Here is a 17,415-nt window from a genome sequence, read left to right as displayed (position 1 = left end):
GAGATTGGAGATAAGGAGTGCAAACCAAGTGAACATCAAATCTTGGTTTATGAACTAAATATAGGGTTTTAAATGTGAGTTTACTGACTTTTAGTTATTTCTAAGTAGGTACATTCCTGAATAGGGTAAAATATATTCATCTGATCATGTTGATGCGCTGATTTTATTTATTAAATTTATATCCCACCTTTTTTCACAGAAGGAGCCCAGAATATCATATTACATGTTGCAGTTGTGATGTTATTTTCTTGTTTCATATCCAGAGATTTTTTAATATGTAGAGCACTAACAAGGAGCTAGGTTTTCATCTGCAATTATTCTGGAGATGTATGTAGAACACTACTGATTAGTGTCATTTGTAATAAAGGAGAAAACGTTCCCTCTAACAGGATTTTCTTTTATGTTCAGCTTGCACAGTTTAGACAAAGGAAAGCACACTCTGATGGACAGCATGTAGCCAAGAAGCAGAAAAAAAAGAAAAAGATGTCAAACACCAAAGATGAAGAATTGGTAGGAGGAGGTCTGGATATTGACCCGTCTCAAGGAGAAGATGCATCCACACACAGCTGTCAAAGGACAGCAGCTACTACATCTGACTTTGCAATTGTGAGGACTTTGCACAGTGACGAAATGATCAAGCAGGATCAAGCATGTGCCACAGAAGTAAGTGTTTCTGACTTCAGATAGGTTTATGTTTACTACATTACATTTTTAATTCAGAATGAAGAGACTACCATAGTAATAATCAGCGGTGAAACTCTGAATTTGAATGTGTTCTTGAATATACTTTGCTGTACATATTTTAAAAATTAATAACAAATGTATAACATTTGCATTTTTCTATAATTATTACTTGAAATAAATCTAATTTGAAAGGAAGGGAAACTCAGTGACCCACAAAGTGTTGATAAATTCAAAAATATGTTTATTAATACAGTGACCATTACAGTGTTGGGAAATAGGTACTCTGCATTTTATTAGGTGGAAAATAGCATTGGAGAGTAAACACACTTAACTGTTTGAAGATTATTCCATGATCAATTCAAAATGAATCATTGATCATAGTCTTGATCAGTGTATGGTATTCTGTATGTGGGGGTCTCAGTATGCAATGTTATATATTGATATTCATTTGAAATGCTGCTGGTAATTGGCAGTCTCTCTGTAAGATTTGTTTATTTTATTACATTTATATCCTACCTCTCCTCCAAGGAGCTCAAGGTGGCATTCAGACACGGTTCTCCCTCTCTCAATTTTATCCTCACAACAACCCTGTGAGGTAGGTTAGACTGAGAGACAGTGACTGGACCAAGGTCACCTGAGGTCATGGCTGAGTGAGGATTTGAACCCCAGTCTCCTAGGTCCCGGTCTCACACTCTAACCACTATACCACACTGGCTCTTAAATGTAATAGGCAGTCAGTCTCCCTGCTATATAAAATATCTGTCACAAGGCCTCTGTAGATCTTCAAAGCTCCTACAAAAAATCCTCCTCTGATGTACTTCTGTAAGGGGTAAAGAAAGATGCCTATGTATGTGGTAATGGAAGTAGCCAGCCACTAGGAATATAACTAAATATGAATTTTAGATGATAATGCTCCATCATGTTGTTAGCATATTTAGCTTTTTCAGTAATACTCTTTAGGAATGATGTCCTTGAGATATACCAATTATTAATATAAGTTTAAAGATGAAATGAAATTTCTAACTCTCATGAAACACAGGAATTGTGTGATAGTCTGCTGTTCAAGTTGACAGTCAGATCATACACTTACTAATCTTGATTTACCATTTGCTTAATCTAGCTATGAGTTTCTTAGAACAAGCTGCCACTTAAATCCCATTGATTTTAGAATATTTCAAATATATATTGAGTTACATATTCATGGGAGGCATACAGGATATTACTTAATTATTACTGCTGTACAAGGCTAAAAATCCTTGTGCTAATTCTTCAAGAAGTGCTGATTCTATAAAGTGTAATTTGCACCCTTTCATTTTTATTGATTCTCACTTTAGATCTTGTCTCCATTGCCAAATAATGTAATCATACACTTATCATCCTTTGACATATTATATATAGAGAAAATAAGTACCTCTTCAAGAAAGAGTTTGATAGTAATATTAGTGTTTTAATCTATCAGAGAGATATAAGTTGACCTCAAAGAGCTCTTCTGTGTAATCTTTTTGATTCAATGTCTTATAGTCTGGGAAATTCAGAGACATGCAATGGAAGGTATGGCATGAGATTTGGATTTGCAAGTGGATGAGAAACTAGAACTCTTAAAGAAAAGAATAGTGTAGTGTAGTGTCTTTGCTTTCTGACTGTAACATCCTAACCAAATAAGCAGACAATTCCCTAGTGATTGGGATTCAAAGACCTACTGTACCAAGTGTTTGGGGATGGTCAGTGGAACAGAACCCATGGTTTATCAAGAACTGCTTTTAAAAGTCTCTTCACTTTCAAATGGGGGTTGCTATACGGCACGTGGAGAGTTGTAGTTTTGAAAAATATAAGCTCCTTAGGTGTGCGGTACTAGCTGCAGTGTTCTTTGGATCCTGATCGATACGAATTAGCCCAGATTCAGTATTAATGCTGGATTTATCACTGACTTGTGTTCTCCTTATTACTAGGTAAAAGCTGGACAAATAAATAAGCTTTGTTACTATAGAAATTCCAAAGGAAACTTTTTGAGTAGATTGTCAATGACTGGGGGCTCTGTTCTACAATCATGCCCTTGGTGTTTTTACTCTGTAGGAGTAAAACCCAACAAATCAATAATGGTTGTAATTCATACTTATTTGTAACAATACTGTAACTAGCTTTGCTCTATTTGATTCCATTTTTGAGTTATGCTTTGGCAACATACGTTTGAGCTAAATAGTATTTCTTAAGGGATACTTCACACATTACATTTTGAGGTGTAATCTAAGATGTTTTAAGTGGAAGGGTCAGTGAAAGTTTCTTGTCTGAAACTCTGGAGAACTGCTGCCAATCAGTGTTGGTAATATTGGGCTAAGTAGACCAATAGTCTGACTTGGTAAAATGTAATTTCCTGTGTTCTTAAATATGCACTGCAATTAAAGATGTAAATGCAAGTTCACAGATATGTACCACTCAACAGGGAGTTGTGACTGATTGTTGCTCTTTTGGCCATGAACTTTGGCTTAGCTCAGTAGCTAAACCTCTTCATGTTTATCACTGACATGTTCCCTTCCCAAAGTTCTCTGTGTGTGCAAGTGGAATTGGAACATAAAGACATTAAGATCCCTGATGGATCAGACCACAGGCCCAACTAGTCCAGCCAATTAGAAGCCATGGGAAGTCCACAAGCAGGACCTAAGTGCAACAGCACCCTTTAGCTGTGAAATGCCTGGCTAAACAGGAATATTTTTAACTTTCTTCTGAAAGTCAATAGTGATGGAGACAGACACACCTCATTGGGGAGAAATTACCCTAAATGAGGAGCCACCATTGAAAAGGACTGAAAAATCTCATAATTAACTTATTAAATGTAATAGATGATGAAAACACATTGAGTTGCCTGATGGAACTAGAAGAGTAGAAGAATGGGAGAATGGGACTGTCTTGAAGGACTGAAAAGAACTGAAATCATTAGGTTATTGTAGTATGTATTTTATTTAAGCTACAGTAAAACAAAAGTGGGATGAAAGCTAGACTTCCTTGAGTAAGGAATATTTGTTAGCCTGCAATGTAGCGGAGTGGCATCCTTACATGCACAGAACATACCCCACCATCCATGTATTGGACGACTGCTTGAGGACATTGTTTACAAATACACTTTTACATTCTATTGGTTGCAGTCTGTTCGACAGAAAGGTCTTTGATGTTTTGAAACTTCAGTTCATTGTCCTTCAAATGTTAGCTTTTGAAAAGGTTGTGTATGGGAAGATTATAAAAACAGTTATTTGTATAGATAGCCTACCTTGGAGTAATTGTTCTATTTACTGTAAGCCTTCAGGCATAGAACGGAGTAAAAATCTTTTCAAAAGAAAAAATAGTGCAAAGAGTTCCCTCACTTTACTTTAATCAAAGTAGTAGACAGGTTGTGATTAATTTGTAAAATGGAGATTTTCACGACAGCCTTTCTCGTCTATCTGTTCTTTGACCCTTCATCACCATTTGACACAGTATTCTGTAAAACTCTAAGCAAGCTTATTGGCAGGATTATATTATTTTCCTTTAAAAATAAACAATTATTGCTTGCCTCCATTCTAGAAGGTTCTGCCTTTCCTATTAGCATCAGACCATCAGTGTTCACAATACAGAGATTGCTGTGTTGCGTAAAAAGCTTTGAAAAAATTAATAGGAGTTAAGTTGTCAAGAGGTGGTTTTCCACTGGAAAAAAATCCCTATACTATATCTCAGACTGTTTTTGAAACTAATCTCTGTTTCAAAAACAGTTTGCCAGGAGGGCAGGAGCTGGCGTTAGTGAAAATACAAATTGAAGAGGGAAGGAGCATAGCTCTATGGTAAAGCGCAAACCTCCTTTGGGCACACAGACTTTGACACACAGTTCTTTGGATCTTGATCTGTGTATTAATTTAATGGAAGAAGTTTAATTTGATCTGTTTGGCTAGGATTTTAACTTTCAGTTATATATTTTGGCACAGCAAACAGTCAATTGTAGCCAAGCATTGTATCTGAAAGTTGACTTCTTTCATTTTTTTTTAGAAAATTTAAACCAGTAATGTGGTTCTCCATGCAGTCTCACAATTGGATTCTGTGTCTGTATAAAATTTACCCCCAGAAAGTTTTAGTGTTCTGCTCAGGGAGCTAGCATTCCTGTCTGTCCTTTCAAGTAGAAAAGATGAGTATTTGCATATAAGTGCTCCAAGAGGTGGGGTCAGTGCCTTTTTGCTCACGGATCTTCTGACTGTTATACAAGCGACAATGCTGAGAACTCCAAAGGTTTTCTTTTGGGGTTCTTCAAATGTCTATTTTGTTATCATTCCTTTTAATCAGGGAATGTTTCATACTTTTCTAGGTAGTGTGGTATATCTATTTTCTTAGAATAATTTCCCTCCTTCCACCTGCCTATGCATCAGCTTCAAAAAGGGCCAAGATTGCTGAATTTCTTTCAGTAGAAAGACTTTTATCTGATAGGCTTAGGAGAAAACACGATATAGATTGTCACATTCTCTGTCAGAAGTTTACAATGCAGGCTCGTGGAAATTTGTTTTCCAGAATTAGTATCTTGCTCTGGGAATGAACTCTGGAGGTTGTTTCTGTTATAGCCTGGTGAGTGAAATGAAACTTAGGGCTCATTATGGCTTTTGCTTGTGGCTGTAATTTATTTTATTTATGGCATTTCTAAGCTACACCATAAGGGAGCCAGTGTGGCATAGTGGTTAGAGTGTTGGACTATGACCTGGGAGACCAGGGTTTGAATCCACACACAGCCATGAAGCTCACTGGGTGACCTTGGGCCAGTCACTGCCTCTCAGCCTCAATGGTAAACCCCCTCTGAATACTGCTTACCATGAAAACCCTATTCATAGGGTCGCCCATAAGTCGGAATCGACTTGAAGGGAGTCCATTTCCATTCCAAGCTACACCATAATCGGAGTTCTGTGCCCTTTGGCATTCCAGATGTTGCTGAACTACACCCCCACCATCCCTGGCCATTGGCAATGCTTGCTGGGGTTGATGGGAGTTGTAGTTCAGCAACATCTGAAGGGTCAAAGGTTCCCCCACCCATGTTAAAATAAAACAATAAAAATGCAACATGAAAATAAATGGCAGCAGAGATAAGCTATGGTGTTAGAAAGCACCACTGATTAATCCCAGTAACCAAACCTAGGTATGTTTCCATTTCAGGTGCTAAACACCGTAAAGATAATTACAAGGATAAGGGTTCCTTGAAACCATTGTAATTTCAGGTCTTTGAGGAATTAAATACCAAGAAACATGTATCTAAGGACTTTTATACCAGCAAATTTGCCTCTGACTATTTATTTATTTATTTATTTATTATACTTGTATACCACCCCATAGCCGAAGCTCTCTGGGCGGTTTACAGTAACTAAAAACAAATACAATTTAAGATACATCTTTTAAAAAACAATTTAAAACACAATTTAAAAATTTAAAACAATATAAAACACATGCTAAAATGCCTGACAACAGTTTATTTTTTACCTACTATTCTAACCTTGCCTTTATATTTTCCCAGTGTACTGACCTTAGTTTTGACTGTGGCCTTGGAATCAATGGCTGTACTAGTCTTGAGGTCCTCACCTCAACTCAAAGTCTGACACTTTGTTACAGCATTTAAAACACCCAGGCCTAGCGCCAGCGAGTGGTCAGGGCAGACACTGGCCGAAGGCCCCTGGGGCTGACTGAGGGCCCCTGCGGCTAGGGGAGGGCCCCTGTGGCAGGGTATGGGAGAGTGGAGCTCCCGCTCAGTGATCCCTATCAGCATTGGGTCATGAGCTGCAACCGGACAGTGGTGCAGATTGCGGAGCGAGAGCTCCATTCTCCCCGCCAACATCATCCCCACACGTTTGTAGCTGGCAAGCACTTAAATATGCCCGGTAGGGCCACCTCACACGTCACCATGCATGCATGCCTGACTGGTACTCCTAATGTAGTCTGAATATAAATGTGCTAATTCCAGCTGGTATGCACAGTGGTGTTCAGCATTCAGAATAATAAGCTAAGCTACTGAGGTGTTGGTAAGAAAATCAGTGGAACAAAACAACACTTAATAGCTATAATCATCACTTAATTAAAGCCTATGTAATGTATTTTCCACAGGAAGTGACAAAAGTCTGTGTACCCGTTGTCTTCAGATTTGCTATCCATACTGTAAAGGATCTTAATTTTTGTAGAGCACATTATTAATTTTAGGTGCTCTTAGCAATAATAGATGATGCTGATTACTGCCTCTTGAGGTACTGAATGTTGCCATTTCCTCTCTAGTGTTTTGAGTACTGCAGAGTGAAAAGGAAGGATTGGTGGCTGGGGGAATGTTTTTGATAGGCAGTGGTGTCTATGTCTTTTACCCAATTTGAAATACTTTATGAAATCATATAAATAAAGGAATTTAGTTATTTGAAGTGGATATGTTTATTTTTGTCCTTTTATTTTTATTTTCTTTTAGCTGGAAAGTGAGATTTCCACCACAGCAGATGATTATAGCTCTGAGGTAAGAACAAAACTGATGCTTCACATACATAAGGAAACTTGTGCAGTGGCTTTTTATACTTGACTTTTTCCAGTTTAAAGGCAACAATAAATTATTTAGTAACTTTTTGGTTTTTAAAGTGTCGTAAATTATAATTTTTGCAGTGTGAATTAATAACTTATTTGTTCCAGACTATGAGAGACAGTAAAATCTTTCTAAGTGAAATGTAATGGTTTTGCTTTCTAAGCTCTGTTTTTTGCTTCAAATTACACTGGCAGGTATGTGAAATAAGAAATTAGAACCAGGCTGAGATTTGAAAAGTAAATGTTTATATAGCAACTTTTTGGTTACTGTTGCCCCTTGTTATTTCATTATACTTATTAACATAATGTATATTATTTAAAAAAAAGTTATTTCCTTACTGTAGCAGATTAAATGCCAAGGTGAGTAAGCTGAAAATAATAACTGAAGAGTTTTTGGTTAGAAAATGTCTGTGAAGGAAATACTCAGCAGGAGCAATACAATATCATGTGCCAATATTTATTTGTAAACTTGGTCAACAACTTTGTGTTCAGTTGTGCATAGAAAGGTCTGCCCGTGTTCAGAGCACATGTGCAGGGAGATGTATACCTGGTGTAAATGTAATGCTTTCAATCTCTTTACCATGGTTGTGAGCTTGCACATTCCCTCCCTTACACTTGCATTTATGCTTCTAGTTCTGTCAAACATTCAGGAGGTGTATATGTATAATGAGCTTTTGATAGTATGCTCATTTATTTAAGTTAAATATATTTGGTTGGATGAAAATTGCTCATTTGGCAGCCCTAACAATGATAAGTTCTCTCTGGTTTCATGTACATATTTAAACTTGTGCATGCTAAGTGTGATGTACACAGGCTGTGTGCCTGCCCGTGGCAAGCACCAGCAGTGGCTGCCCTATTGTCAAAGAGCCTTTGTCTTGGCTCTGTTGTGGCAATGGTCTAGCTTCTGTACCCTCACTTGGTGCCAGTACACCATTGCTTGAAGAAGCTGTAGGCAGAGTATGGAAGATTGCTTCCAAATACCTAAATCAAGTGGAGTAAAAATTCCAGATACTCTGTCAGACCACTTAGAATGATTACAGAAATAATACGATTAAATGGTAAACATGAATGTGTTCAGAGATATACTTTTACAACTAAAATTCACAGGGGATACTGGTAAACTCAAGTCTCTAATCTCAATAATGAGAACTGCTGCCCAGCTCCCCAAATCTACTCCCTCCTGCTCCTCCAATGCAAGGAGTGCTGGAAGGCTAAGCTTTACTGTTGTGTATATTTCTCTTTTTACAATTCTCAGAACCTAAATACTGTTGAAAGTGGCACCGATTAAAGAAAAGCCACGCTTGTACATGCAGTCTCTCAAATTGCACTAAATTCTTTTCTTTTAATATTGGGCCGCATTCAGACAGCCATTTATTCCATTTCCCTGATGTTTCCATACCTGATAATTTCTGCATTTTATTTGAACTTTCATGTGATCTAAAACCACTTCTGAAAAAATAGTGGAAAATAGTGGAAGTTTGGTGATCATTTCTGTGTTAATTGCTTCCAGAAAGAAATCAGTTTGCAACCCATTAATCCAGGCAGTTGCAGGAGGAAAGTAACGAAAGTTGGGGTGGCATCACAGCATACAGTTATTTCTTGCTGTTTTCATGGGGGAACAGAAATGTGCATGTTTGGAAAGGGTAGGGGAGTGGCGACATGTCCAATGATGTTCATTGTTGTGTCACAACACACCCACTGGTGTGAATGAAATTTAAGGTGACATAGAGGTGTATTGGTCAAAACGCTACCGTTCCGTAAGGCAACAGGTACTACAGTGTGAAACGAAGGTTAGAAATAAGAACAGAAACACTACCATTGTAATCAGTTAAACTAACACAATAAAACCCATGTTTGAATGGAGGCTTGGTTTACAGTATATGCTACTATACTATAAAGTAAGCATGGGAAACTTGTGGCCCTCCAGATGTTGTTGGACAACAACTCACATCAGTCCCAGCCAGCATAGCAAATGGTTAGGGATGATGGAAGTTTCACACATGGGGCTGATGGTGTTAGTTTAATGGATTAAAAAGGTAGCGCTTCTGTCCTGATTTCTAAAATCCTTTTCACACTGCAATACCTGTGGCATTAAGGAACAGCAGCTTTTTCAGCCAATGTACCGGCATTTCGCACAATGGTCTTTCACACGGCTTGTTTTTGTCCCTCACCCATTATACACATGTGCTCTGTTCCCCACTGTGTAGGAGGTCTAAGGTCTCGTCCCATCGCCATGCAAGCTCTCTCTCCTTTTAGGATCTGACTTTTTAAATTGTTTTAGTTGTATCAACACAGGGGTGCGTGTGGGAAACGCTGCTGCTATCTGCACCGAAGCTGGAATACCGGTACAACGTTAGTCAGGCAAAAAAAATTACGCAAGTAAAGGGCGGGAACGCACTGTATGCTGGGATGCCTGTCATGTGAGCTGCTGCAGCTAGTGAAAAACTCCTGCAATCTTCTGGGTTCCCAGCCTTGCTAACAGGTTATTTCTGGTATCATTTATTGTGGAAATTTGCACTAAACTTCCACTACATTCCACTAGAATTCTGGAGCTAGCTTGTGCGTTGTATGAAAGATCAAATATAATGTGCAAATTACCAGGTAAGAAATCGTCAGAATAAAGGAATAAAGTGCAGTGTGAAAGGCACCCCTAGAGGACAACAGGTTTCCCATCCCTGTTATAGAAGGATAAAATAGGATAATAGTATCTTGTCAGTTTCCAACGGTGTTAGCCCTAAACCAGTGTGCTAGCAGTCAGGTTCCATTGTCGGTCGTGGAGAGGAAGCACCCAGAAGCACAAGACGTTCCAAAGTTGACAAAAAGAAAAACTCAGATGTATTGCCAATATAGGCTACCCATAAAACGTTATTTAGACTGTATCCTATACCCGACTTGGAGTAAGTCCCACTGAACTCAGTGGGATTTATTTACAAGTGGACATGTATAGAATTGTGCTGTTTGGCAGTTGCATGCCATAAGGATGTTTTTACAAAGGAAAAACTCAAAAGTGAATATATATTTGTAACAAACCTGATTAGTTTTTGGTTCTATATGGTAGAAATGGTACCTTGCCACAAGAGAGAATCTGGAAGTACAGTGGTTGAAACAACAAGGTCAAAGGAAAAGAAGTATCTGCTGTAAACTCCACCTGTAGTAAAACCTTCAGACATTTAAATAATGTTAAGCCTTCATGTTCTGAAATTTTACATCACAAATGTAAAAAAGTCCTTGGGATCTATGCTTTTGACCAAATAACCCCAGTGAGAATGGAATAGCATATTGAGTTTCTTCGAGAAAACCTTTCGGGGAGTTATAGCTTTCAAGTAAGACTTTTACTGTACTGACACAATGTCTCTGTTATAAAATTAAGTGTATGTAAAAGCTCCATGGAACTAGTTACTGTTTAAAACTATGCCATGCTACCACAGTTTAAGGAGATAATTACATATTTTTTGCAGTAACTTTTTATAAAATAAAAATCTAATACTGACCTCTTGTGGTAGTAGGTGTTAATCTAGTTCATATACTGACTTGTTAATACAGGCATACCCCGCTTTAACGTTTGCAATGGGACCGGAGGGCATCCTTTAAACAAAAATAAACGTTAAGTGAAGCAGTTGTCTTCACTTGTATTGCATGCAATCACCACTAGATGGCAATGGCGTCATGCCGATAAAGTGTACGTTATTGCGAAGCGCATGAATGTTAAGCGGGGTATGGGGACGTATGGAGCATGTACGTTATAGCGAGGCAACATTAAGTGAAGTGATGTTAAGCGGGGTATGCCTGTAATGCCTTTTCAGCCTTTACTGTGCATCTTACATACTAGATAATATAAAGGAAAATATGTTTCAAGTACATGCACCTTAAGCTTTTGAACTTCTATTATGTATGTATAAAAAGCATGCAGAAGTATACTGAAAACTAAAATTGTGGGCTGTAATGTCATGTAATGTCATGGTTAAGCATAGTTTAGGAATTGCAATGGAACCCTGAGCATCTAAATTGGAGTTCAGGAGCACTTGCAACGGTTAGCACATATGGCAAGTTTCAACCTGACCGATGCACAGGTAGAAAGTGGTTTTATGCTTTAACAGAGTGAGACGCGAAAATGCCTTCCAATGGGATCCCTTTGCTTTTCATGGTGTGCCACTCTGAAGGACCTTCTTAATATTGGGAGGGGACTCTTCAGGGGCAAGTTTCTTCAACCATATGCAGCATCTATTCGTGCTGGTCTAGATCCCAGCCATAATACTTAACTGTGCTGATACTGGAGGATGGAATTTGCATATAAGAGGGGAGGGATTAGGGAGTGTACTATCCTCCAGCTTGATAGGGAACCTATTCATAGGAACCCCTTGAATTATTTTTTTAGAATTAGTATCTGGACATACCTGCAAAAGATTTAATACTCTGCTGTATTCAAATCACCAATTTATTTTCAGTAACACTTGACAATTTACTTAATAATTCAATGTGCTTTTTTGTGTGCATTTATACTGCATGGAAACATTCAATAGAAAATTGCAGAATAACCACAGTTTTTGGAATGGGATTCTTGGATAATGACAAGATGGTGTGGCAGACAGATTCTTTTATTCTTTTCGTTGAACAGTAATGTTAATGACTTCTGTGTTTTGCTGTTCAGTGCTACAAATATAGAAGTTGGATTGCAGGTTCCCATATTTTAATAGCATTCTGTTCCTCAGCAAGAAGCCTGGCTTCTTGGAAATATTGGGTATTAAGATCTTTTCACAGGATAGCCCAGTATACCTTTTATTGGCTTTAGTAATCATAGCCTTGCAGAGAGTTTTTAAAAACTTAAGTCATTTGAAATTTAGGCATTTGGCCTTTTTGTGCTCCTTCATTCTTATAAGACTATAATTCATAGAATTAACCCCCCACTGAAACACAAATGTACACTGATAACTAACTTCTATTGGCTTTAAAAGTCTGTATTTTGGTATATGTATATAATAGAAACTTTGAGCAATTTTCTGCTGATATGCAGGGTTTTTTGGACAGCATATATTGACAGTCATAGGTAAGTGGGTTTTCCCAGTCCTGATATAAACTTTTAAAATAAAAAGCTGCTACATGGTATATTGGTATGTAAACCTAAACACAGTGGATCTGAAATCCTATAAATATACAAAGTTTATCTGAACTTTTCTTCCTTGATTCAGCCTTTTGTATGGAAAAGCATGCTTTGGAAAATGGCAGTGTTATTTTTTACTGCCCAAAAAACTATTGGCTGACTAACCAAAGTATTTGCATAATTTGGGGGGGGGAATCAAATCTAATCAGACAAAAAGTAGAAAGTGAGGTTGTAATCCTGGGTTTTACTTCTGAGTAAATAAGTGCAGGGTTGCATTGTAAGTTACATTTTAAACTTATAATGCATCTAGAAATTCTTCTTATACAGGTAAATGACTGCAGTTTGACAAGAACAGAGATACCTGCTGACTTTATTAGGGTATAGTATTTATAATTAGATCATGGCACTGAAGACTAAAATTTGCATTGGAAAATGTATCAGTGTTGCTAACAATAATTCATTTATTTGCATGCCATAAAAGTTTTCTACCTTGCATGTAGTCTATACATACATGCTGTTGCTTCTTATATAATATTTGGAAGGCAAAATTCAGTCTAAAATCAATTTCACAGTAGTACTGTATTGTTACTGCTTTTCTGGAGCAAATTATACTAACAAAACAGGTTTCCATAGCAATGTACTAAAGTGCTATGTCATCTGAGGAGAATGAAATGTTTTATTAAGTATCCTCACCTTGAACAATTTTATAAAATGCTGAGCTGCTATAAGGAACTTGGATTGGTTTAGGAAGAAGAATTTGGATTTGGAGAGAATTATTCTGAGGAAGGGGTGCAGCATTCTGTAACACGACTGGAGATGATGGAGAATGAATTGGCTGGAAAACAACAAGAGATTGAAGAGCTAAACAGAGAGCTAGAAGAAATGAGGGCAGCATATGGTACAGAAGGATGGCAACAGGTATAATTACCTTATGTTGCTTTCTGCATGCTTTGTAGCAATACACACAGTCCTTCAGTATTGCCTTTCATGATTTAAAGACACTGAATGTGTGAGGGAAGAATTTCAGTGGTGTTCCATGTTCATTATCATTTTGCTTTACAAAATAGTCCCATCTCTCTAATGCTTTCGATCTTTTTTAGTTCCATGCGCATTAGAAACACTTATTGTCTGTTGAAGAGACATAAATGCAGGCTATTTTCAATTTTTTTAAATAGCCTTGTTCCTCTTATTAATCAAGAAGAAACTTGTTACCCTAGCTGGGCTACAAACAGAATGAGATGATGACCCTACTTTTCATTATGAGAATGTCTGCTAGAATTATGTCTGCACAGCACTATTGAAGGCTCAGTGTGTGTGTGTGATGTGCATTCCATGCACATCGGATAGCCCTAATGTATGCGTGCCTTTAATCCACATTGGTTGCTCATCTGTTCCTGTCCACATTATAGATGGGAACAGCATGACTGGGCAGTCTGCCAGTCATGGAGGTTTAGTGTAAACATACTCAAGCTGTGAAGGTGCAGTGTTGGAGAACTGGCATGCATGTCATGCACTTTTAGATAATTTGCATGTATGTTGACAGGCAATGTTCATATATAAACATAGGCATTTGATGTGCAGAAGATTTGGCCTTTAGACTGGTGCTTCTGTGCGCCAACTGACAAAAAAAGGACAGCACCCATTGCAAACCGAACATATTCCAGAGGTGAAGCTCAAAAGGTGTTGATGAAAATTATTGCATGTGCTTGTTTGCAAATCCACTCCATTTTTTTTTAATCCCAATTCATTCAGAGTATAACAACACTTTGTCAGGCAGTAGTCACTACTTGTTTCCTGTGTGAGGAGCTTCTTTATATTGTATCTCCTTTCTCAATGTATCCTCCATAACCCCATCCAAAAACTTTTCTAGATAGTATAGGGACAACCTACACAGCAAGGAGCAGCAGAAGATGGACAAGGAAATGGGAAGTGCATTCAAATACTTGGGAGGTGGCTCTGATAGGTCAGAATTTTTTAATTAAGACACAAGCATCTGGTTAAAAAATACCTTAAATCAAGGAAATGTTCTGTGTTGCCTTGAGGGCCCTGTTTGAGTCTAAAGGTGGGTTACAAATATTTGAATAAATGAACAGCTACAGTTGCTTCTTACATTTAGTTGAAGCTGCTCTTGGACCAAATTCATTTAGTTTAATATAGTACCTTAGGTAGAAATATCAGTATTTCATGTCAGTTTGCCTTGTTGATACTGTGCTGTTTAGATTTTATGCATTACCATTTATTTGTGCTTAGCATTTTTTATTGTCAGTCTACGTGGAGATGATTTAGATGGATAACAGTTTTACCACAAAAAAGGGTGCTTTTTGTTTTGTACTACAATCTTGAGTTTTAGGAAATCTCTGAAAGAATATAACATCTGCAGATGGATAAATTTTCTCTTAAGAATAATGTATAATGAATGGAGAAAGCTGTAGATTTTCCAGATGCAGTATATTGCTGTTTTAATTACTTGTCTTATAATGCTACTTAGACTGTACAACTTTATACCAATTCAACTTGCTTGAATTTTGACTATAATGTTGTAATTCTACTTGTAGCAATTTTAAAATGAACATTAACTAGTGCATGATTTTTGCTTACAGTGAACAAATTCTTGTTTGTCTAGAATTTTACAACTGCCCTTTTTAATGTTAAAACTCAAGTTTTAAATCCTTTAGATTGGTCCAGTAGTCACAGAAGAATGTTCACTAGAGACGTGTGGCACATGGCCCATAAATTCCAAAAACCCTTAAATAGTTAACACTGTCCTTTCCTCTATCATGTCTAATTTTTCAGAAGTTTTATTCTCATGTTTGTACATTTAGCATTCCATATTTCTTTTTATGCAGTATTTATGCAGCATTTGAGATGGATGGGGTGGGGAAAAGAGCCATTGCTCCAAATACTGCTAAAATATATGTTGCAAATTCCAGTCTTTTTTTTAAGTAACAGAACGTTATTATTGTCTTCCTTTATCCTTTTATTTTATACATTCCTAGTTTAACATTTTTGAATGGTGTGGTCAGTTTTTCTTGATATTTACTGTAATTAGAGCCTTTCAAGAGAGTATTTAAAGCTAAGTAGTGCCACATTGTATTGGATATAATTGTCTGCTGTTTTGATTCTGATGGATGTTCATTTTTTACTAAACAGGTATTCCCAATACGTTTCAATCACAAAATCTTCCTCTGGGGAAAGCTTTACAACCGACATAAATGTTCACTTTAAGCCACTTTAAGAGTAGAACTTTCAAAGGGGCTATCATACATATATTGGTACAGACTCAAACTTTAATATATATTTCAGCATTTTTAAGTGTTCATTTGGGAAACATTTGTACTTGAAAAGCTTTGTGCTGGAAACATTAGGAACAGAATGTATCTTTAGTATTTCGCTAGGTGTGTCTTGTGCAGGTCCTTATGAGTAGTGTTACTATTTTAACTTAACCCCTTTTAGTTACAAGAATTTGAGGCTGCTATCAAAAAAAGAGATGACATTATCACACAGCTCACTGCTAATCTGCAGCAAGCGAGGAAAGAAAAGGATGAAACAATGAGGGAATTTTTGGAATTGACTGAACAGAGTCAAAAACTGCAAATTCAATTTCAACACGTAAGTTCTTGATTAAATACTTTATTTTTTAAGCTAAAAAAATATTAGTTTAAGTATTTGAACACAGTACCAAAATACCTGCATGGCAATCTTTCTACTCCTCTCCCTCCTGCTTCTGAAGCATTAGCTTCATATATTGACACTGATCATATTTGGACATTGTGTTTCCAGTCCTCCAAGCCATAGTTTTCACTTGGTGAATAATGACCTTTCTGTCCAAACCAGCAAACTGTATTTTGATGAGGTCCTTCCAAATTAATTCTGCAAGCCATAATCAGTGCTGGTTTGGAGGGTTAACTCAATCCATGGTTTTATGGTTTGGATGAAAGGTCAAATTGTGATTTGATCTGTCTGGGCTCATTATTCACTAGGTGAGTACAGAAAGGAAGGAGAGAAAGGAGGACCCAACTACAGGACTTGTTCCCGATCCTCCAGGTCACAATTTGGGGGATTGGAAATGTGCCATCTAAACACAATGTCTGACTGGTTGCAGGATGAAAGCTGTTTGACTGGGAAAGAAATTTTGCTTTTGCTTTGTACTTGTCATGTATTGAGTATAGTTTATTTCATTGTGATATTTATTCTATTTGAATTTTTGTATCATTGTTTTTTCAAACGTATTTTGATAATAAGCTGATGTTTATGTGATCTGCTTTAGGCATAGTCCATTGTGCAAAAGTGGCATGTAAATAAACTAAACTAAACTCATAGTCCTGACCATGAAGGCATGATATCCCCATACATCTGGTCCAGTCATAAACAGCCAATTCTCTGTCCATAGAGCCCCAAAACTTGATAAGAGTAAAGTAGCATAAAAGAGAGGGGGAAATGCTATGAACATCTTGAGTGTTCTCACAGTTATTTGAAAGTTGGATTTGATGATTAATTTCTTGTCGTCTTTCTCTGGTGATCAGTCATCCCCACTCATTCAGATGTTTAAAAAGATATATATGTGTGTGTGTGTACCCATAGTCACAGTGAGTTTTCTCCTAAGCTGTTTGCAGGATTGGGTCTGAAGGCACATGATGCCAGCACCATGCTGAAGCTAAGCAGGGTCAGGTCTGGTCAGTGCCTGACCGCCTGGGAACCATATGTAAATCACCTTGGGTTTCTGTCATGAAAAGAAAGGTGGGGTATAAATTTATTAAATAAATAAATAATTGTTCAGTTTCAATTGATTATTTAGTCAGATGGTGAGTCAGTTGACTGCCTTACTAAGCAATTAATTTGGAAGGATTATATTTGTGTCCTCTTTTGAAACTTATTTAAATAGTTCTTTTCTCGTCCTCTACTTTTATGAAAATGGGATGACATGCTAGAAATCTAATTTTCTAAGAAAACTAGTTTACAACACTGTTGTGTATGGCTTCAGGGATAATAAAGTTTTCCTGACATACAGAACTGCATTAATTTAAAAAGTGCTCTGAAAAGGCACTATATTATATCTTTAGTGCAATTGCTATATATTAATAGTT

The 17,415-nt window shown here is 37.2% G+C and overlaps 1 protein-coding gene across 14 annotated transcripts in view; it reads left to right on the top strand.

Annotated features, from left to right (window-relative positions):
* AKAP9 (A-kinase anchoring protein 9) overlaps positions 1-17,415 on the top strand; it is a 157,814-nt gene that overhangs the window by 19,120 nt on the left and 121,279 nt on the right. For 12 of the 14 annotated variants that reach the window (XM_061587928.1, XM_061587923.1, XM_061587920.1 and 9 more), the window contains exons 2-6: positions 409-663; positions 7,127-7,171; positions 12,659-12,709; positions 13,079-13,249; positions 15,785-15,940. In XM_061587928.1, coding sequence (XP_061443912.1) covers positions 409-663; positions 7,127-7,171; positions 12,659-12,709; positions 13,079-13,249; positions 15,785-15,940 — 678 coding nt within the window. The remainder of the gene's footprint in view (positions 1-408; positions 664-7,126; positions 7,172-12,658; positions 12,710-13,078; positions 13,250-15,784; positions 15,941-17,415) is intronic. The other 2 variants (XM_061587919.1, XM_061587925.1) reach the window with 2 other exon arrangements.

The sequence above is a fragment of the Rhineura floridana genome, chromosome 10 (genome assembly GCF_030035675.1).
Source record: "Rhineura floridana isolate rRhiFlo1 chromosome 10, rRhiFlo1.hap2, whole genome shotgun sequence".
Lineage (NCBI taxonomy): Eukaryota > Metazoa > Chordata > Lepidosauria > Squamata > Rhineuridae > Rhineura > Rhineura floridana.
The sequence above is the reverse complement of the archived record's forward strand: the minus strand, read 5'-3'. Positions and strand labels throughout refer to the sequence as shown.